The sequence below is a fragment of the Peromyscus leucopus genome, chromosome X (genome assembly GCF_004664715.2).
Source record: "Peromyscus leucopus breed LL Stock chromosome X, UCI_PerLeu_2.1, whole genome shotgun sequence".
NCBI lineage: Eukaryota > Metazoa > Chordata > Mammalia > Rodentia > Cricetidae > Peromyscus > Peromyscus leucopus.
In genome coordinates this window covers 20,501,119-20,522,829 of record NC_051083.1, presented here as the reverse complement: position 1 = coordinate 20,522,829, position 21,711 = coordinate 20,501,119, and the positions used below count along the sequence as shown (strand labels likewise).

Below are 21,711 nucleotides of genomic sequence, written 5' to 3'. Positions count from 1 at the left end.
GCAGGAAAGGGCCTCATGATGGGGAACAAGTGTTCAGAAGCCAACCACAGCAAGAAAGCCAAGGACAACAGGATACTCTGAGAGCTACACAAGCATGAAAACCTAACACTCAGCAATGCCTTGCTTTGCAAAAGGGCTGCTTCAGAGCAGGCTAGGAACTGGCACGACTAGGTGGGTCCATTCAGGCCCTGCTTCAAGTCCTCCAGTTCTGTGTCTGTGAGGTGCAGACATGATTCCCAAGGAGCGAAGCCACTTACTTTGTCCCTGATGGCTAGCGCTCACATGTCCCTAGGAACACTCAGAGGGACAGCTCCTATAGCCTAGAGCGTGACCCTGGCCCGAGTGATGGTGTGCCCAAGACCTACATCTCTGGGGTCCAGGTACCTGCACGTCTCCAATGATGTCCTCCATGGCCACGTCATAGTGGACCGTGAAGTCGGCCATGATGCCTGATCTGGAGAAGGCAGACTGGTCGTGCAGTGTTGGGGAGAAGGTGATGCGGACACAGGTCTCTCCCCTCTGTATCCTGGTGGATGGGGGCGCGTCACCCTCACCTGTATGGGTGTTGAGGTGGGAGGGAGGCTCAGTGGAGAGAAAAGCCATGGATGGAGACAGTGACGGGGCCATGTGTGGGGAGAGTGAGAGGTGCAGTCCCCGCACTCCCAGGGGCTCCACCAGCCTAGCATGCCCTTCCAGCTGCCCCATGGCCACTCTGTCAGGAGCCCTGTGGCAGCTCCCGCCCTGCCCCGCTCATCACACCCTGCTGCCAGACCCCGTCCTCCCTCAGCTCCCCGCACTGGAGGTAGAGGGTCTGTCCTTCCCTCATGACCTCACCCTGCCTCACTTCCCACCCAACCCATGGCCTGTCTCTGAGGACTCGCATGTCCCCAGCTCCCCCAGGAGCCTCAGTGTCCTCCTCCAGAGGGGCAGTGTAGTGGGTGGTGAGGACAGAGACAGACACAGTGGCAGGGCTGGGCTCCTCTCCTGTCCTTCCTGCTCTGGGACAGGCCAGGCTAGCAGGGATCTCCTCTGGGACACAACCGCCTGGCTCTTCTTCTCCCTCTTCCCCCTGTCACCCAGAATCATGCGTGTGAATGACCCCTTCAGAGTTTCGTGAAATCACTCACGACTTTTGCTTCTGGACATTTGCTGAACCGGCTGCAAGATCAACTCCTCTGGAATTTTAGTCCAAGACAAGTGTCCATTTAGAAATGTCTCGGGGCCTCCTTTTCTCCAGAAAATGGAGACCTGGGAATTCTGCTCCCCCCTCCTTCCTGCTACAGCTGTCAGGAAGCTTAGGGGCAAACCAAGCCCCCATGCTCTGAGGCGCCTGCTCACATACATTCCCTGGGCTTCCTTCCTTCCAGGGCTCTTTGTTTTGTTTTATCCCCACAGGACTCCTTCTATCCTCTGTTTTAACCTTTAAGGAGAAGGGGGAGGGAGCTGCCATTTTTAGCTTGGGGCTTAAGCATGCAGGGCTGCTAGATTCAGCTGCCCTGTGGGCTCAGGTCCCTGATAGTGCCCTGTGTGCCTGGGCCCTTGTTCCCTTTCTGTGAGCTCTGGTCTCCATAGAAACAGCATGGGGGTTGGGGGGGCAGTAGCTCCTAGGTCAGAGGAGGTTGTTTTAGGGGTCAACTGTGAGCTTATGGGAAAAGGCATTTGGCAGCACACCTGGACCTCCATGAGTGTCAAATGAAGGGAAATGATTGCATCACCACCAGTATTCATTATGATGCTATGTCCCATGGAGGGAGAATGGTCCCGTTTTTTTGCATGTGTCTTAGGGTGTAGCTCTGTGAGAGAATGACCTCTGACATGAACCAGGCCCTAGGATCCATTCTCAGCTCTGGGAAATCAAACCTCTCCTTGTGGTCTTAGATCATAGTTTTCTCTCTTTCATCTGACAGATCAACAAAGGGAAGCCTTGCTCATTTGGCCCCATCTTATGGCAAAGTCAATCCTGGCTGGAACCCAGCTTGCACCACATGCATCATGCTGTCTTTCTGGCTGGGCAGGTTCCCATCAGCTGTAGTCTCTAGTGCTGACAATCTCTGCCAGGGTAGCCACTAGAGCTATGTAATTTCCCTGTTTCTGTCTTCTCAACTCACACGAAAGTGTTTAAATTGGTTTAGTGGTGCCCGAGCTTGGCTGGATATCCAGTTCACTTGAGACTGGTTAAACATGGAAATTTGTGGTCCTAACTCAAGCCTACGGTACCAGGTTCCAGTATGGCAAGGTCCTGGATTCTGTGTCTCCTTCATATTATATCGTGATCGCACTGCAGCCAGTTCTCATATCACACTCCTCCGGATGGGCTTGAGTGCAAGCCTATTAGTCAAGATCGTTTGGTGCCCTGCATCTGGCATCACCTCTGCTACCTTTCTGCTTTCCTTCTTCTCTTTGTGGTCATTTAGGAAAAGCAGGACTCGTCCCCCATGATTCCCACAGCCTTCAACACTGTTAACACAGTACTTCATGATCCACTATACTTTTGCCTGTCAAACATTAGTTCTTTTTTTTTGAGATAGGGTCTCACTGTTTAGACCTGTAAGTCACTATGTAGTCTAAGCTAGCCTTGAACTCACAGAGGTACCTGATTTTGCCTTTTTGTGCCTGGGTTATAGACATGTGCCACCAAGCATGGTTCATTAATTACTTTTAGTAATTGAATCTATACTTTCAGAAGCTTCTATTTCATGCCAAGTTCATATTGACTTCAAGAATTGGGCAGGTAGTGGAGTGCAAATATCTTGAACTCTAAGCAAGTCCCCCTCTCTCTGCTTTGGGAAGGAAATTGGTATAGGTACATTACTGAAGGATTGGTTTCCATTCAAAGAATGGCATTGTCTTTAGTATCTCATAGCACTGCCCACATACTTGTTTGGTTGTTGGTGCACACTTGGCTGGTCCTCAGTGGAGGTATGTGCACATAGGCAATGCCTGTCCTTTCAGACACCGTGATTTCTACATTCAGCTTCCTCACCAACTGTCCAGGCCTCAGGCTTACCACCAACTGGTACCGGCCCTGATGTCGTTGTAGAAGTTCTTCATATGCAAGGGCAAAAGTTACCTCTGTGCCTGCTGCCAGCCTAGTGGAGATTCGAAATTTTTCTGACTCCCGGTCCCTGGACAAGAAGTAGAAATGGATGGAAACGGTATTGGATTTCCTGTGGCATAGGGGAATCATTAGATGGCATGCTTCTGCTAAGCCTCATTCTTAACCAACTGGACCTGATCAGGCTTCTGTCTCAATCAAGTCCCTGGGCCGCAGTCAATCATCCAGGCATCTACTCACCAACCTCCTTTCCTTCCTCTTCCTCCTCCTGAACATTCTACCCGGAAAGTGATCTCAAAGGTAGCTTTCTCCCTTACAGAAACATGTTTGATAAATATCTGAATCCAGAACAGAACAATTAGGGGCTAATGCTTTGTTTAACAAAAAAAGGTTTCAATTTACACAAACAATGCTTCTCTCCCTTTAATAGTCTCCCAAACCTGCCTTATCCTTGTGTTAAACAGAGCTTCTTTATATGGCAACAACTGAGTTTTCAGTAGTAAAATCTAAAGCATTCCTGTAAGATGAAACTCTCTTAGAAGTTGAGAGGAATCCATAAAAAATACAACATTTACACCAGACAAATGGGACTCATTTAAGAAGTAAGTCAATCTAGGCAAGTCTCACTTGTTAACCCAGGCCAGAAAGACAAATACTGCATTTTATTTCTCACATGTGGATCCTAACTTCAAACTTTTAGACATCTATGTTTAACTTGAAGTGTCTGTCCAAGTCAGGAAGCCAGAAACGGCCCGTGAATGTAGGATAGGAGTCAAGGCCTTAACGGGATGAGTAGGGCATATGTCCTTTAAAGGAAGGAGGGATATTTGAGTCTAAAGGTTTTTTTTTTTTCTTTTTGTGTAGATGGGATAGAATTAGGTTCCACAGGAGGGATGATTGTTGGTCTTGTTTCTGAAGAAAGGACACCATTTGAATGATTATGGGAGAATGCTAAGGGGACCCTCAGAACAGGGCTTTACGGTGGCAAAGCTCCAGGGGGAGCTGAGGACCCCTGGGTTCCATTTAGCCACAGTCAATATGATGACGTTGGAAGGAAGCAAAGCTAATGGGGAAACGGAACCCAGAGAGCCTTAGGTACCGGAAAAAGTGAAGAACCCGCTCTTCTCCTGACTGTGCTGCTCTTGAGCTGCCCGGGTGACGCAATTACAGCTGTGTTCACATCTGAGGGAAGAACATTTGGGAGGTGGGGGACGAAGGGGGTGTGGCCCGATTAAGAGAACTGCTGAAGTAAGGTTTGTCCATGGCCAGGACCCATACAGGGAAGCAGAGATGGACAGGAATCGTAGTATATGCGCTGGGAGTCTGAAGTTGTAAATACTGAAGAGAGTTGTGTATGGGGAGATGAGGATATGAGATATGGGTTAACCAAAATTAAGAATGTATGAAAAAGCCAGTGTATGCAAACCTACTACTTTGTCAGATAATTTAAAATAACATTTCAAAAAGTAGTTTTAATGGAGGTACCCTCCACAGGTGGAAATGCTACTCCCAGAAGCCATAGGTTATTAAACTAAAATCCTAATGTGAGGTGTGGGATACCTCCTTATGAATTATTTTTTCAAAGAGTCCCCGGAAGCCCCCAAATAATATAGGCCATTACCATTTTTCTAGCTTTCCCACAATAGAAAGATGGTTAAACCTTATTGCTGAAGACACCACACACCGGTTGCAGGGAATAGATAAATCAGTCTTGAACTGACCAGGAAACTTCTTTCCTGCTAGCTAGCTTCCCTAGCGCTGGACGGTTTTATGTAGGCTGCTTGGGGAGATTTATCAGTGGTCTTTTCCAGAGCTGTATCTACCATACCACAGTATCAGATTACCAGGCAAGATATGTAATAGCAGAGTGACTGTCACAGGGGTAACCAGCTACTCTCTGATTGGATTTGAGGCATTCTTCACAAGAAGAATTTCATGCCTGGTACTGAAAACCTAGTCAAAAGTCTATGGCTAAGGAAGTCCCAGGCCCAAAGAAAGAACCTACTATTGTTGTTTTACTAAATGGTCATATTGTTAAAATGTTCTCCACCTTGATCAGAAAAGCTTCTTTTTACACTCAACAGTGATTAGTTAAGAGACTCATAACTGATCAAAATGCTGAGAATAAGTGACCCAGCCCTAAATAAGATGTCCATATGATCCCCTCTGATGTCCAGGTAACATCATGGGATAGGGAGCAGAAAGAATGCAAAAGCTGAAGAATTTGAAGAAATACTATGAAACAATCTCTTCTATATGACATGGATTTTGTATTCATGGACTCACAGCAGCTGTAATTACCTCCATAAGACCTGCACAAGATCAAGCCAATCAAAATTCCAGCACGAATGGGAGAAGAGCCCATGAAATCCTGCTCTTTACTAAAGAATTAGTTGGTGGCTTCTGTGGGGGAGGGAAAGTCATCTTTATTTGGAAGATGTGGTCACTGGTAGGTTGCCTATGCTCCAGTGAATGGCCCACACCCATTTGTAAATGTGCAGCACTGATTGGACTTAGAGCATTATAAAGAACAAAAGAAGAGGATATGAAGTTGGAAGAGGGATGCATTGAGGGGGGTATGTGGTGATATTTTATTTGTGCTCTAATAAATAAAGCTTGCCTGGAGATCAGAGGAAAACTCCAGCCATTATAAGTAAACACAAAAGTCACTCAATGTTAACACATGCCTTTAATCCTATCACTTGGCAGGCAGGGATCTGTCTGGAGCTATGTGAGTTCAAGGCCACACTGGAAACAGCCAGGTGTGGTGGCACACACCTTAAATTCTAACACTAGTTAACCATGGAGGTCTGGAGGTCTGTACAAACAGACAGAAAGTGACAGAGCTGGGCAGGAAGAGGAAGTGATGTAGCTGAACGAAGAGAGCAAATCAGATGGCAGAACAGCAAGGCATATAGGCTTGAGTAGACAGGAAGTATCTTGCACTTTTGGAAGCTGCAGAGTTGGTGAGGTAAGGTTGGCTGGTGGCTTTTCCTATTCCTTTGATCTCTCTCAGGCTTTAACCTCAATTTCTGGCTCCGTGTTTTTTTTTTTTTTTATTTATAAGACCGTTTAGAAATTCACTATAGGGGTATATGAGGACTTGGATGGAGGATGAGAGTTGGATATGATCAAAATACATTGTATACATATATGAAATTTTCAAAGAATAAATAAATAAAATATCCCATTAAAAATAAAAACAAGGAAAGAAGAGAAAAACTCACTTGCACATAATTTTCCCCCAAAGTACCACTTATTAAATAAGCTACATTTTACTAGCAGAAGAAAGCTGGAATTAGGGAAGAAGTAAACTCCCACTTACTAAACATCTACGGTTATAGGCATTGATATTTACTGACTCACATAATCTTAATGTAATCCTGTGAAGTAGAAATTATTGTCTGCATTTTACTGAAGCAGAGGATGAGATCCAGAGAGAAGGAATATCATTCCTGGTCACACAACTAAGACAGTTAGTCACATTTCAGACCAGATGGAGCCTTACCTGATGCCCACATGAGCAGCTGTCTTTCCTTGCTGATAGGCTTTGTCATAGATTTTCTTTGCCTGGTGTTTTTCCTTGATTTCTGCAACATAGACTTTATTGTCGATGGTCCTGATGGGGCAGAAAACAAGAAGAGGTAGCAGAGATAGAAAAGAAAAAAGATGGTCCAAAACATAGATACAAATAAGAGGAAGAAGAATGGGGATAGAAAAAAGAAAGAAAAAAATCTGTCATTAAGATTGAGTGGAAAGAATTAATGACAGCAAGAGAGGAAGAGGAAAATATTCTCTTGAAATTTATTTGTCAACTGGGGAAAGAGAGACCACATAACATATGGTAGACCTGTTGGAGTTTTGTGTTTCTCAAAGTGTTGAATGCTTGCCTTTTAAGACACAATAATATTTTTAGTTGTAACATTTTTATTTTAATTGTTGAATATTTGCTAGAACATTTATTTTTAAATAAACACACCAAGCTAAGCATGGTGGTACAGTCCTATAATCCCAGTACTCAGGAATCTGAGGCAGGAGAATCACAAATTCAAGGCCATTATGGGCTATATAGTGAGTTCCAGGACAAGCTAGGCAATTTAATGAGATTCCATCTCAAGTTTCACACACACACACACACACACACACACACACACACACACTATATACTTCAGTAACTCACAGGCACTGTTGCTTGGGATATGAATAACAACCTAAAAATGTGTCTTTTTAAAGAAAACACATTAGGTAAATAATATTGTGAATGGTATAAGTGGTAAAAATTGTCAGTGACGCAGGCCTTAAAGGACCTGAGCTGGATCTGACATGAACGGTCCCTCCCTCACAACTGGTGTTCATAGTACCCCATAATGCACCCTACAAACTTTCAAAGTAGGGAAGCAACCAACAGTCCTACCCAGCTTTGATGCCTGTGAGCCACAGCAACAAGCAGCATGGCACAATAACCCTAAGGGTGCAGTAGTGGCACACATACCTTGGTGGTAACCAACAGCTCTCTAATTGGAGTTAAGATATTCTCAACTAGAGAGAAATGCCTGATACTGGAAACTTAGCCAGCTATCCAGGCTAATGAAGTCATGGTTCTTGGAGGAGAACCTACAACGGCCACTTTACTAAACCAGCATAATCCCTAAGTACAATCTAAATATTTATTCTTATACTCACATATAAGTATAGTTCTAACCCCTAATCAAGGAAACTTCTCTTTGTAACAAACAGAGGTTATTACAGAAAACCACAACCAATCAAAATGCAGAGTTGTGCAGCCCATTCCCAGCTGGTCCATCTACAACACAATGCCTGCACCTAAAGTTCAGGGATCATTGCAGAAGAGGAAATGGAAAGATTGTAAGAGCCAGAGGACCAGGAAGTTTGCTGTGAGATTGTGTCTCCTAGAATGTCAGAGAAACTACACCCATGAAGTCTCAACAATATGGCTGTCTTAGCATGACCTGACCAAAGAAGACACCAATAGGTACTTTAACATGGGAGGAAAGGTCATGAGGCCTCAACCCTACTGCAGGAAACTAAGGAATACTGAAAGTGGAAGAAACAGAAAGGGTTTATTTAAGCTTGCAATTCTTAGGTCACTCTCCATCAATGAGTGAAGTCGGGGCAGGAATTCAAGCAGGGCAGAAAACTGGAGGTAATAGCTGGTGCAGAAGCCATGGAGGGGTGCTGCTTATTGGTTTGGTCCTCATGGATTGCTCAACCTGTTTTCTTATAGAACACAGGACCACCAGCCCAGAGATGTTACCACCTACAATGCCCTGGGCCATACCCACCATCAATCACTAATTAAAAAAATGCCCTTACAGGCTTGCCTATAGGCCAATCTGATGGAGGCATTTTCTCAGTTCAACTACCTCTTCCCAGATGACTGTAGCTTGTATCAGGTTGACAAAAAACTAATCAGCACAAGTGATCCCTTGTCAACATGACACACAAATACATCCCTATGAAACTGTAACATTTCTATCTTGTTTATCCCCAAGATCTCATGTTAATATCACAGTGTAAAACAGAACAACTTTGAAAGTCTCACACTCTTTAAAAAATTCAAACACTTTAAAAAAGTTCAGCCTCTTTAAGATAGCCAAAGTCTCTCTAAAAATTCAAAGTCCCTAACTATGAGCTCTTGTAAAATAGGGGAAAAAAAGTTACATACTTCTTATCCCAAGAGGAAAGAATCAGGGCACAGCTACAATCAAAGCAAAACCAAACTCCAACAGTGTAAAAAGTCCAGTGTTGGGAATTTACTAACAATCTCCTGGGCTTCAGAGTGCTTGGGCAGCTCCACTTCTTCAGCTCTGCCATCTACAACACACACAGCTGGTCTCCTAGGCTCAGGCCAGCTCCACACCACACTTGCCACTGTCTTTGGTTGTCATCCCATAGTCCTGGCACCTGCATGCTGGATCTGCACTGCCACTGAGGCTGCACCTTCACCAGTGGCCTCTCCTGGCCTCTCACAGTGCCAAGCCTCAGTTGCTCTCTATGACCCTTTCACAAGTTCAAAAACAACACTATATAGGAGACTCTTGCACATTTCCAAGTTCAGCTACCAGCTTGAGATGCAACCTTGGTGTTCCTGGACCACAGCTTCAGTATGCTAACCTCCAGGAATCACTTCCCACAAGATTTCACCTTAATGATGCTGGTCTCTTATTAATCACAGCTGATTCTTCAGCCCCAGCTAATCAGCATCGATTGTTCCAGAAAAGCAAAAATTTCACTTTAGTGATACTGGTCTCTTGTTAATCAGTTGATTTTTCAGCCCCAGCTGACCAGAAACCAAGGATTCTCAATTCAAAATGTCATAAGAACAGTCTGATAAAGTCTTTGCTTCCCTAGGAAACTTGACCGTCCAGGTCTCTGTCATCTACATTGCTCTCAGCATTCTTATCTTTCACGCTCCCACAGAACAGCTCATCTAATCACTCAACAGCTTTTCTAGTCCAGAGTTTCAAAATCTCCCACAGTCCTCCCCAAAGCATCAAGGCCAGGCCTGTCACAGCAATACCCCATGAACCCACTACCAATTTCCATCCTCGATTGCCTTTTGATTTTGTGATAAACACTATGACCAAATGCAGTTTGTGGAGGAAAGGGTTTATTTTCTTTCAGCTTGTGTCTTATCATCATCATGAAGGGAAGTCAGGACAGGGACTTAAACAGGGCAGGATCCTAGAGGCAGGAGCTGCTGCAGAGGCCATGGAGGGGCGCTGCTTACTGGCTTGCTCCCCATGGCTTGCTCAGCCTGCTTCCTTATACAACCCAGGACCACCAGCCCAGGGGTGGGACCATCCACGAGGGATGGGTCCTTCCATATCAATCACTAATCAAGAAAAGAACCCAAATACTTCCTTATAGGCCAGTCTGATGGAGGCATTTTCTCAGTTGAGGTTCCATCTTCCCAGATGAGTCTAGTTTATGTCAAGTTGACAAAAAACTACTAATCACACTTACTAACTGGTCTCCCTTTTAAACTCTTGCTCTTTATAGATTGATCTCATAGCAGTAGAAACATCTCTTGATCATTGGCTTATTTGAGATAGGGTCTTACTACATACTACAGGCTGGCCTGAACTCACTGTGTAGACCAGGCTGGCCTAGAGCAACAGAAATCTACCTGCATCTGCATCCAGAGAGCTGAGATTAAAGGCATTCGCCATGATGCCTGGCATATATTGTTAATCTTAAATCAAGCCACTTTATTTCTACTGCTTAAATTCTCTGTAGCTTCTATCTCAACTGAGAATAAAAACGAAACTCTTCACTAGGCACTATGCAGTCTACACATTATGGCTATTACCTCTTCAATCCCATGACTATTTCTGCCACTCACCCTGCTCTGCTCATGCTGCTACTTTTTTCCCCTCCCTCCCTCCCTCCCTCCCTCCCTCCCTCCCTCCCTCCCACCCTCCCTCCCCTTTCTTCCCTTTCTTTCTTTCTTTCTTCCCTTTCTTTCTTCCTTTCTTTCCTTCCTTCCTTCCTTCCTTCCTTCCTTCCTTCCTTTCTTTCTTTCCTCTCATTCCTTCTCCTTCTCTTCCTCTCTCCATCTTTCCTCTTCTCCTCCCCCTCCCCTCTCTCTTTTGGCAAAGTTGGGAGTGGAACTTAGGTTCTTGCACATGCTGGGTAAGTTCTATGTGACTAAACTATATCATTAACTTTTTGAGACAATGTTTCACTCTGTAGCTTAAGTTAGCCTTGAACTCACCATGTAGCCTTTTTTCTCCTTCACTTTTCTTGGTTTTTGTTTTGTTTGAACAGGGCTTACTCTGCAACTCAAAAGCCTTGAACTTGATATTCTTGCTTCTGTCTCTCAATAATTTTAAAAATTAAAATTATTTTTAACTTAAAAGTATATAAGGTGGTGCCTGGGAGATAGCTTAGCCAATAAAATGCTTACCTTGTAAGTACAAGACCCGAGTTTAATCCCTAAAACCGATGCTAAAAGAGACAGGGCATGTATAGTGGAGACATTTTTGGACTATCAGCATTGGGGAGATAGAGAGAAGTGGATTCTTGGGGTTCACTGGCCAGCCAGCCTAGCTTACTGGCGGGTTCCAAGCCAGTGAGAGAGCTTATCTCACAAAACAGGTAGATGGTGCCTGAGAGACACTTGAAATTAACCTCTGGACTCCATAACACATGCAAATTGCATATATACACATACACATGCATGTTAAAAACCCTCATAAAAGTTGTATGTACTAATGAGTATTTAATGTTTGATACCTGTATGATACATGTATGCCTTGTGTAATGTTTAAATCAGAATAACCACGTATATCCTCAAACATTTATCACCTGTGGTCAAACTTTCCAAATCCTTCTTTTACCCTTTGAAGTACGGTGCACAATTGTCACCTGTGCTGTACAACAGTGTCTTGGAGCTTGTTGTCCCTCTCTCATTGTGATCAGATTTCCCCACCTCTCCTGACCCCTTCCTCCTACCAGCCTTGAGAACTCATCATTGCACCCTCAAATTCTATGAGCTTAGCCATCTAGATTCCACATGTGAGGATATCATGGGTCACTTGCCTTTCCAGGCCTGACATCCTTCACTTAGCATAATGACCATTCCATCCACTTGGCAGGGTTTGAGAGTTTGAAAAGAATTAAATGTATCATTTTATTTTATGTGCATGGATGTTTTGCCTGCATATATGACCGTACACTATGTACATGATTGGTACCTGCAGAGACAAGGGAGGATGTTGAATCCCCTGGAATTAGAGTTACAGGTTGTTGTGATCTTGTGGGTGCTGGCAATTGGACCCAGGACTTCTGGAAGTGCAGACAGCGGTCTTAGGTGCCAAGTCATCTTTCTAACCAAAATTTGAGGGGGGCGGTGTTTTGCTGTTGTTTTTGAAATAGAGTTTTGTTCTGCCTAAGGCTGGTCTTGGACTCCCAATCCTTCTGCCTCAGTATCCCAAATGCTGGTATTATAGGCATGAGCAACTACACCCAACTCAAAACCAGATTAAAAACAAATAAACAAACAAAAGACAAACCCAAACCAAACCAAAAAAACAACTGTTTGGAAACAGGGTTTTTGTATGTGGTCTAAGCTGCTTTGAGCTCCCAATATTCTAGCCATAACCTTTTCTATGCTGGGATTAGAGGCATGGACTAGCCCATTTATGTTATCACAAGTAACAGGACTTTGCCGGGCAGTAGTGGCTCACACCTTTAATTCCAGCACTCAGGAAGCAGAGCCAGGAGGATCTCTTTGAGTTCAAGGCCAGCCTGGTCTACAGAGCGAGATCCAGGACAGGCATCAAAACTACACAAAGAAACCCTGTCTCGGAAAAAAAAAAAAAAAAAAACCAAACCAAAACAACAACAACAAAAATAAAATAAAATAAAAAACCAAGTAGCAGGACTTCATTCCCTTTTTAGTATGGTGCATTTAGGTATCTAATTAATCAATTAGACCCTTGGGTTGTCTGTATTTTTAGCTATTGTGTATTGTGTTCCTTGACCTTTTTTTCCCCCTGAACTTGTCCAGCACTCCTGTCCCAGAGTGCTTTGTAGTTATTCTTCCGTTTGCCTAGACCATTCCTCTTCCAGATTGTTGTAAGTCTTCACACTTCTCTCTTCGGGTCTCTGCTTAATGTCACCTGGTCTTTGATCACTCTAAGCTGATACCTCTACCCAGTCTGTCTCCTTTGCTCTATTTGCTACTCTCTTTTTTGTAGTCTTTCTCATAGACAAACTGATGCATATTAGTTTAAGTTTTCCATGTCACATCTTCTCTAGGAGACTATGAGCTCCTTAAGGGCAAAGGCATGTCTGCCGGGTTTGCTGCTAATGCCTGGCATGCAGTACTCACTCCATCATCTCATGAGTGACCCAGGATGACAGTAAGAAAAGCCAGTGTGCATTTCATGGAATAGTGGATCAAAGAGAAGGGAGCTATAGAAAGAAGGCTAGAGAATCCAGGACTTTGAACTCAAGACTCCATGAGCTCATGTTGCAGCAAGGAATGTGAAGTGTTGGATAAATCTCAAACTGGGAAGAAATGGATGGGGTCAGAGCTACCTTTGAGCTGTGAGAATTTGGTGTCCTAGAGGACATGAATATACCTCCGTGGGAGGTAAGAACAGCTGTCTCCATTTCACGAACGGAGTAACTAGGGCACAGATAGTAGCAGCTTCCAGGAATGCGAAGGGAAGATATGCAGCTGGCAGAAGAGACTACTTAGACAAGGAGTGTTTCAAGGCAGCTGAAACAGTATTGCTGAGGCTGGGCTAGTGTGGGGGTGGACAGAGCTGGCTGGGCCTCAAGGTCTCCTGGGGGCTGGGGTGGTAGGGTGGGGCGACTCTGGCAGTAGCACACTGGGGCCTCTGTGTGTGAGCTGCCTCCAGCCAGCATACTTTCCACAGAGTCTGCCCAGGAACATTTCTCCGGCCTGCTTTGCTAAAATTTTAAAAAATCCTTTTGGTGTTTTTCCCCCTATTGAAATGAACCCCCATTCTGCCTATTGCTTGGTCTTTACATCAACTGACTGCCAACCTCTCAGGTTGGCCCCACACTTCATATCATGCCTGGGGTTGGTTTGTTTGTCTGTGGGACTGCTTTTATTCTCATATTTGGTTCATTTGATCCTCTACTTGCAACGATCTTGGTTACTTCAAGTCTTACCCACTTAGAAATCCTGTTCCAGGGAAGTTCCCTCTCATTATCTCAGTTCTTCTTCCCTATACAGACTTCGCACCAAGCACCTCTTCCAAGCTAGCCATTCTCCAACGTGCAGCCTGGAGGTTCTTGATGGCAGGACATGGGCTTAGGGCTGTAAGATTGTTTATAGCACAAGAGCCTTCTCTGCAGTCATGGGGTGGGAGTGACCAAGCAAGGACAGAAAGTCTGTTTGGCTAGCACTCCCTAATCCACTAACTCAGAGAATGTCTCCACTCCAAGACAGAAGTCCCCTTTCCTTTTGTCCCTTTAAAGCAGGATCTCATGGAGCTGAGGATGATCATCATGAACTTCGGAGCTTCCTGCTTCCACCTCCCCAGTGCTTGTATGACAGGCGTGTGCCATCATGGCAGTTTTATCTGGTGATGGGAACTGGATCCAAGGTTTTGGGCATACTAGGAAAACATCTGACCTAGCTACATCTCCAACTCCAGAAGCCTTTTCATAACTCTCACTGTGATATATGTGGGCTAATGCAACCCCACTAAGCTTTCCTTTCATCGACTCCCCTCATTCTTCATCTCATCCATGGCCTATCTAACAAACAAACCAGAAAAGGGGCAATCACCATTCAGATTCCCCCCATGAGCGGGTTCTTCCTCTCTCCAGTGGTCTCTCCAATCCCACCGTCATGTTCTCCTTCCATGCTCTAGCACAGGGCACTTCCCAGCCTCCCAGCTTCTTGGCTGGCTCTCCCAGCTCAGCCCTGCCTCGCTATTGTCACTGCTCACTTACCACATTGCCATGTCTCTTCTCTAAGGGGCCCCACTATCTCTACAATGGGGTGTACAGGTCCCTGGGGATGCTGGGGACAAAGAAAAGGGAATGGAAGACGATTAGTGCTCTATTTATAGAGATTCCCATTATTCTTTGATGGCTTAGATGTATACTCCTCATAATCCATATTTGTCCTTTAGTATATTTAATATGTGTGTGCTCCATGACCTTGCGTTCACACTGGAAGCCCCCAAGAGCCTAGTCTTTTCCTACCTCTCAGTTCTCGTTTCTGATCACACTTCTACACTCTGCCTATCATCCAGACTTCAGTGACATAGAAGTACATGCACTCTCTCCTCATGAGGGAACACTTGTGTCTTAATTCCTTGGCCTTGAGTTTCCAGGCTTGCTTCCACAGCGCTTAGCTAGTGAGCATCTCATAATTTAAGGTCTGCTCTAAGTGTCATTATCTAAGGGTTTCTTCCACTGACGGGAATTCAGAATTGATCACTGTCTCCTGCTGGGCCTCGGGGTTTCCACCATTTTGCATTCAGATTTCTCTTTCCTCCTCCATTATTTATTTCAATTACCTGATTCCTTTTTTGTGTGTTCCCCACTAGACAGTAGACTGAGAGCAGCTAACCAGAACCATGTAAGTCATGCCTTCGGTGTCAGGAAAAGGATTTTTTTTTTTGAAAAAGCTAACTTTTTCAAGTATTTATCATACACCAGACACTGATGTTAGCATAGATTTCCACATGTTAATCCTTGCAAGTGGTTTCTAATTTTATCCGCATTTTACAGGTGTGTAAAATAAGACTCAAAAGTTAGGTAGCATGTCCTGAGTCCCACAGCTGGCAGAGGCAGGATTCAAAATCAAGGAGTCTGATTTTCCAATCCATCCTCTTAACTGCTCTGCACTTGTGAAAGAGCAAACAGACTGAATGAATGCATGCACAAATGAATGAAGCCATGAGTTTGGAAGCAGACTTACATCGTGAAATTGGAGATAAAGGCGACTCGAGGTAGATCCAGGTCAAAGGTGGCTTCATGGGCTTCATCATGGGGATTGCAGAGGATAGAGGTGACCAGAGTGTGTGCATAACGAGACACCACAGTGGAATGTACGGAATAGCTCGTCATCAATAACTGGAAGAGAATACAAGAGAGGTGACTTAGAGAGAGCCCTTTATTGGCCAAGATGGGCTGGTACGTGGGAGCTCAAGGTTCCTGAACTGGAGGAGAAACTGAGGCACCTCGAGAAAGTGACCTCTGTTCTAGATGGATATACCTGAGAGTGCAGCAAGTGAATCTCAAAGTAAAGCTTCCCAGATGACTCCAAATCAAAGTGCTTCTGGACAAGCACTTCTCTGATTTTACTGAACTCAGATCTCACAAAACATGGGTTCTAATTTAGCAACCCTGGGCCAGGGAGAGGGTGATTGATGTCTTCCTTGCTCCCAAATTCCCTGAAGCTGCCACCGCTGCTGCTGGTGATCCACAGATTTCACTTTAGAATGAACATAACATTTTAGCAAAAGCTTTCGAATGGAACAGAAAAGATGGAGTCACAGGGCCCTACATTATTACAAGGCAGTGGGATAAATATTTAGGTTTTTATGATTGCAGCTATAAAGATTGAGCCTGATAAGTACAGTAAAATACTGCAATCATGATAAGTGCTCAGCACTCATGATCCTATTTAATCCTCACAGTGTGAGGAGTTAAGTTCTAGTATTTTCCACATCTGACAGATACGTTGACTGAGGCTCAGACACTGAGGTCACACAGTAGTGAGATAACTATCTTCTTCCCTGTCTTCCCTGAAGTTATGACCCCTCCCTCCACCCACACATCACGTACATCTCGTCTGTTCTTAGTGTGGGGAAGTGGGACAAAGAGGCAATCTGGAATCAGTTGGGTGTAGGTTCAAGCTCTGGCTCTGCTGCTTCCTGTCTTAACCTCTGAGCCTGTGTTTCCCCTCTCTCTAATGGGAATAACAAGAGAGTGTGGCTCACAGGGGCGCTGGGAGGACTAACTGAAACCAGAACCAAGGCTACTGGCACACCACCTGACTGGCACTTAGCAATCAGCAACTCTCGTCTCTGGCCCTCGCTTCTCAGCCCTGCAGAAGCAGACCGAGAAACCTCTGTTCCTCCCGCCCCAAGGAGCTGTTTCTCTCAGCTTCCAGAGCATTGACTTCTCATGCTAGAACTGACCTTGCTGTTGGACGAGGCAGAGCCATGGGGTCCCTGGTGTGTTAGGTCTAGGAGGACGGTCAGCAAAACACTGACACAGCTGAGGCACCTCCATGCAGACATGGTGCCACTTCTGGCCCGGGCCTGCTGTTCTCATCCACAATGTCTGGCCCTGCTCTCCAAGGCCTCCCTCTTTTAAACTTCCAGGTATCCCTTCTCTTGAGAGGGAGGGACCATGCTACAGGGTGGGGAAGTCTCTGAATGTGGCATTGAGGCCTACACAAACCAGGATTGTCCAAGAGCTGAGGCTGGCATCGTGCCTGGAGAAGGGCCAGTTCCGTGCCTCCTTTTCCCCCTTCATCCAGCTGTAAGATGAATGGAAACTAAACATACCAGAGTGCTGGGTCTGTCTGTTTGCTATGTTGGCTCAGGGTGGGGTTTTTCTTTCCTATAAACATCCACTGGAGCCAGAGAAAGGTCACTGAGCACTGATCATCTTAAAAAGGTAGCAGCCTTTAAAGAAGCTTGGAGAGGCAAGTCCCCAGCATCGGTCTTTTCTGTTGCTCACTTTAGTCCTGACACAGGAGGAGGGACTCTAGCAGTGTAGAGATTCTACAGACATGAGGTTTCTAGTCTCACGAATACCCAGAGGTTAAGATGGGCTGCAGTTGAGATGAGAAAGAGCATAATTCAGTCATTTAAAGTATAGGCTCAGGACCGAGACCATCTGGGTTGGAACTGCAGTTCACAGCTCACTGGCTGCATGATATTCAGTGAGGACACTTACCACTCTGCCGCCTCAGTTCCCCCATCTGTGCAATGAGGATAACAATAGCATTTAGTTATGAACATTGGGCCTGTACTTTTGGAATGCTTGACCTGTGGTAGGTATTCAGTAAATGCATACTGGGATGAGGTATATGTTCATATCAGCATTGTTTGTAATAGCCAAAACCTGGAAACAACCTACATGCCCTTCAACTGAAGAATGGATAAATAAATTGTGGCACATATACACAATGGAGTACTACTCAGCAGAGAAAAACAATGCCATCATGAGGTTTGCAGGCAAATGGATGGATCTAGAAAAAATCATCCTGAGTGAGGTAACCCAGACTCAGAAAGACAAATATGGTATGTACTCACTCATAGGAGGATACTAGATGTGGAACAAGGATGACTGGACTGCTACTCACATCACCAGTGAGGCTACCTGGAAAACAGGACCCCAAGAAAGACACGAGGATCGCCCAGTGATGGAGAAATGGCTGAGATCTACATAAACAACCTGGACATGAGTGGGAGCAATGAAGGGCGATGGTCGAGGGAAAGAGAGCAGGAGATCCCAGCTGGATCAAGAACAGAGAGGGAGAACAAGGAATAGGAGACCATGGTAAATGAAGACCACACGAGAAAAGGAAGAAACAAAGTGCTAAAGAGGCAAAAATCAAAGTATGGCGGCCAGGCATAGTACTACACATTTATAATCCCAGCATCTGGGAGACTGGTGCAGGAGGACTATGAATTTGATGCTAGCCTGTGCTGCATGGTGAGTTCCATGCCAGGTTGGAGTACACAGTGAAATCCTGCCTCGAAAACACCAACAAAAGAGCATGGGGAGCCCCCGTCACACTGGAGACATGAAAGGGGCAGAAAGATGAACAGTTGGGATGCTCTGAGCCTAGTGTCTGAAGGTCCTGTGGAAGATGGATTGAGGAAAGTGCCCGCACAGGGGCCATTAGCACGGATCAGAACCTTTATCGCACTTATATGAACACAGATTACATTCACAAGACTTCAAGCATCTAGCAACAAGGGAAAAACTCTCTGAGGACTTTTGATAAATTGGCACAAAGATGGCAAAGGATTTGCCCTAGGCATTAAGCACTACACAACAAAGTCTCATTCTAGCCTTTGGGGGTTCCGAATCTTACTAGTTGCCACCTGCCCTAAGGCCACTCAAAGCTTCCCATTGCTGTCTCCTCAGTGGAGGTGCAGACACTAGGGATGTCAGAAGGCTTGCCAACGCTCATGAAGTGCTGGGCTGAGTCTTCAGTACTGTGTAAATGGGATGGGGTGCAGCTTGTCTGTAATCTCAGCACTCAGGAGGTAGAGGCTGGAGAATCAGAAGCTCAAGGTCATCCTCAGCCACATAGGGAGTTTAAGGACAGTCTAGAATATATGAGCCCATGTCTTTAAAAAATGAAGAGGGGGAAAAAAAGAATTTCCTCATAGGGGACAGTCCTAGCTTGAGAAAAGCTTTGTTTATATACCGACAGAGAAAACTCCATCAGGTTCCCACTCTCTCTCGTAAAGACAAACAGATAACCAGGGGTTCCCAGGCAAAGAAAGCCTGTACCATGAAAGCAAGAAGCCAAAACAAATGGAACAAATGAACCCAGAGCAGGTTGGGAATTTGAGTAACAAAAGAGAACTTCAGGAGAAAAATTATACTTGTCAATCACTCAAACAAATATGCATGCGTGAAACAAGAATTAGATGCTACTAAACAAGAACAATCGGAGAACAGAAAGACACCTCAGAAACGGAAAAGAAGTTGCTGGAAATAAAAGGGTCAACAGAAAGATTGGAAAATAACATAGAGGAAATCTCTTGGAATGTAAGGTGAAACAACAAAACAAACAGGAAATATGAAAAAATGTCAAAGATACAGATCAACACAGCAGACCCATTTAGAGAAACGAGTTACAGACTCAAAGAAAAATAATGAAATATTTTGTGTGTTTTTTGGTTTTGTTTTGGTATATTTGTCATATTGATCTTTCCTTTTTTAGAATTAGTTTTAAAAAGAAATGTTTCCCTAGGTTTTATAAGGGAGGGAGGGAGGGAAAGAGGGAGCGAGGGAGAGAGAGAGAGAGAGAGAGAGAGAGAGAGAGAGAGAGAGAGAGAGAGAGAGAGAGAATATGAAATTGGGTGGGTAGCAGAGTGGGGAGGATCTGGGAGGAGCTTGGGGAAGGGAAAGAATGTGATCAAAATATATTATATGGAAAAAGGTTTTTTAAATTATTATTTTTATATGCTGACCGCTGTTTCCCCTCCCTCCTCTCCTCCCAGTCCCTCCCCCTCCTTTCTGCCCCCACCCCATCCACTCCTCCTCTGTCTCTGTTCAGAAAAGGGCAGGCCTCCCATGGATATTAACCAAACACGGCATATCGAGTTGCAGTAAGACTAGGCATCTCCCCTCATATTAAGGCTGGACAAGGCAACCCAGTAGGAGGAAAAGGGATGGAAAAATTTTTAAACAAAAGTTTTTAAAAAATGAATCAGGAACTGGGCATGATGGTGCATACCTGTCATCCCAGCACTGGCAAGGCTGAGGCAGGAGGATTGCTGCAACTCAGAGACCAGTCTGGTCTACATAGTGAGTGTCAAGCTAGCCAGAGCTACATAGTGAGAAACTGTAGCCATAAACCAAAATAAAAATGTATTAGAAGTTAATTTCCTACAGCTAAAGAAAGATCTCTAGAGTAGGTGCCAGAAGAGTGAACCCAGAAGCCTGTGACTCCATCTCAGTCACTGCAACAGATCGCACACCAGTTCTCTTCCACGTTATCATCCTTCCTTCTGTCCTCCATCAGCATGTTTCCAGGTCCCTTTAAAACCCAATCCACCTTCTTTCTTCTCTCTGTTAAAATGGTGGAAACCACCAAGGCTCACTTACAGAGCCTTATGTGAGCCGAGCGAGTGTGGCAAGCCCTCAATACTGTTCTCATCACACAGCCCATTACTTCTCTCTCTTCTTCCACTACTCTAGCAACCCTGGAGTTCTTCATGTTCTTCCCAAATGCCAAGGATGGGAAAAGACGCCATGGGTAGGTTTTTGCACCATCCTTTCTGCTTGGAAAATCTTTTCCCAGATGTCTACTTAGCTCTCTCACCTCATGCAAGCATTTGTTCACATCCTGCCATTTCATTGAGTTACTTCTTAAGCAACCTATTTAAAACTGAAATAACTTCCTTTCTTCACTGCTATCCTCTCTCTTTTACCCTGTTTGTTTGTTTGTTTGTTTGTTTAGTTCCTCTCTGTCCCCTTGCACCTTGTTTCTATGTGACAGAGCTTCACTGTGTAACTCAGACTGGTCTCAAACGCCACATCTCCCTTCCCTAGGCTTCTGAACGCTGGGATTAAGGAGTGCACCATTACACCTGGATTTCGTTTTCTCCATAGCACTTTATTAAGTTGTTACAGATCTCATTCCTTGAGCCGATTGTTTCCTCTCCTCCCCTTACTAGAATCAGCTCCACGAGGAACAGGCATTGCTATCCGTCTTCTCCACTGTTATGTCTTCAGCTCCCAGAATAGCATCCAGTACCTAGTAGACACTCAATAAGTATTTGTTCAATGAGTTGACATAATAAAGGGATATCATTTATAGAAGAATAAAACCTGTTACAAAGTCTACATATATGCAAGAAAGTAGTGGTTCAAATATAAAACAAAATAAAATATGGTTATAAGCAACTAATGGAGTATAAGACAGGCCTTGATGCTAGAAAAAATCTCCTTTAAGAGGCCCAAGGTTTATGACATTGGACTTACAAAGGAGGAAGTGTATTCTTGGCTCACTACTTAACTGGATTTTGGAAAAAATATTTACATAGTCAAGACAATGTAAATACTGTTTATTGGTTTTTAGGTTTAAGAGCTACCCTGGAAAGACAAAGAGAGGAAGATCTCGTTAATACTGCAGAACAGAACATAAATGTCAATAATATGTATAACGTCAAAGGAAAGATCACAGAGATAATGTAGGACATTGACGGGCAATGTGCGGCTAATATCTTTGTTTTTCAAAGCAGGCAGCTAGGAATAATGCTGGCTTTGTAAAGTGGTAGTTGTAGGTTCTCCTCCAAGATCCACGACTTCATTAGCCCTGGTAGTTGGCGAGGTTTCCAGTACCAGGCATGCTTTCCTCAGAGAGAGGTTGGTTACTGCCAACCGTATCCAGCTCCCATTGCACCCTCATGGTTGTAGTGCCATGACAGCTGTTGTTG

The 21,711-nt window shown here is 44.6% G+C and overlaps 1 protein-coding gene across 1 annotated transcript in view; it reads right to left on the bottom strand.

Moving 5' to 3' along the window:
• The window catches only part of Itih6 (inter-alpha-trypsin inhibitor heavy chain family member 6), a 32,584-nt gene extending 15,713 nt beyond the window's left edge, over positions 1-16,871 (bottom strand). The window contains 5 exon segments of the mRNA XM_028883465.2: positions 385-554; positions 2,878-3,125; positions 6,564-6,674; positions 15,492-15,646; positions 16,717-16,871. Of these exon segments, the coding sequence (XP_028739298.1) occupies positions 385-554; positions 2,878-3,125; positions 6,564-6,674; positions 15,492-15,646; positions 16,717-16,818 (786 nt within the window). The 5' untranslated portion in view covers positions 16,819-16,871.
• Between the last annotated feature and the right edge of the window lie 4,840 nt (positions 16,872-21,711).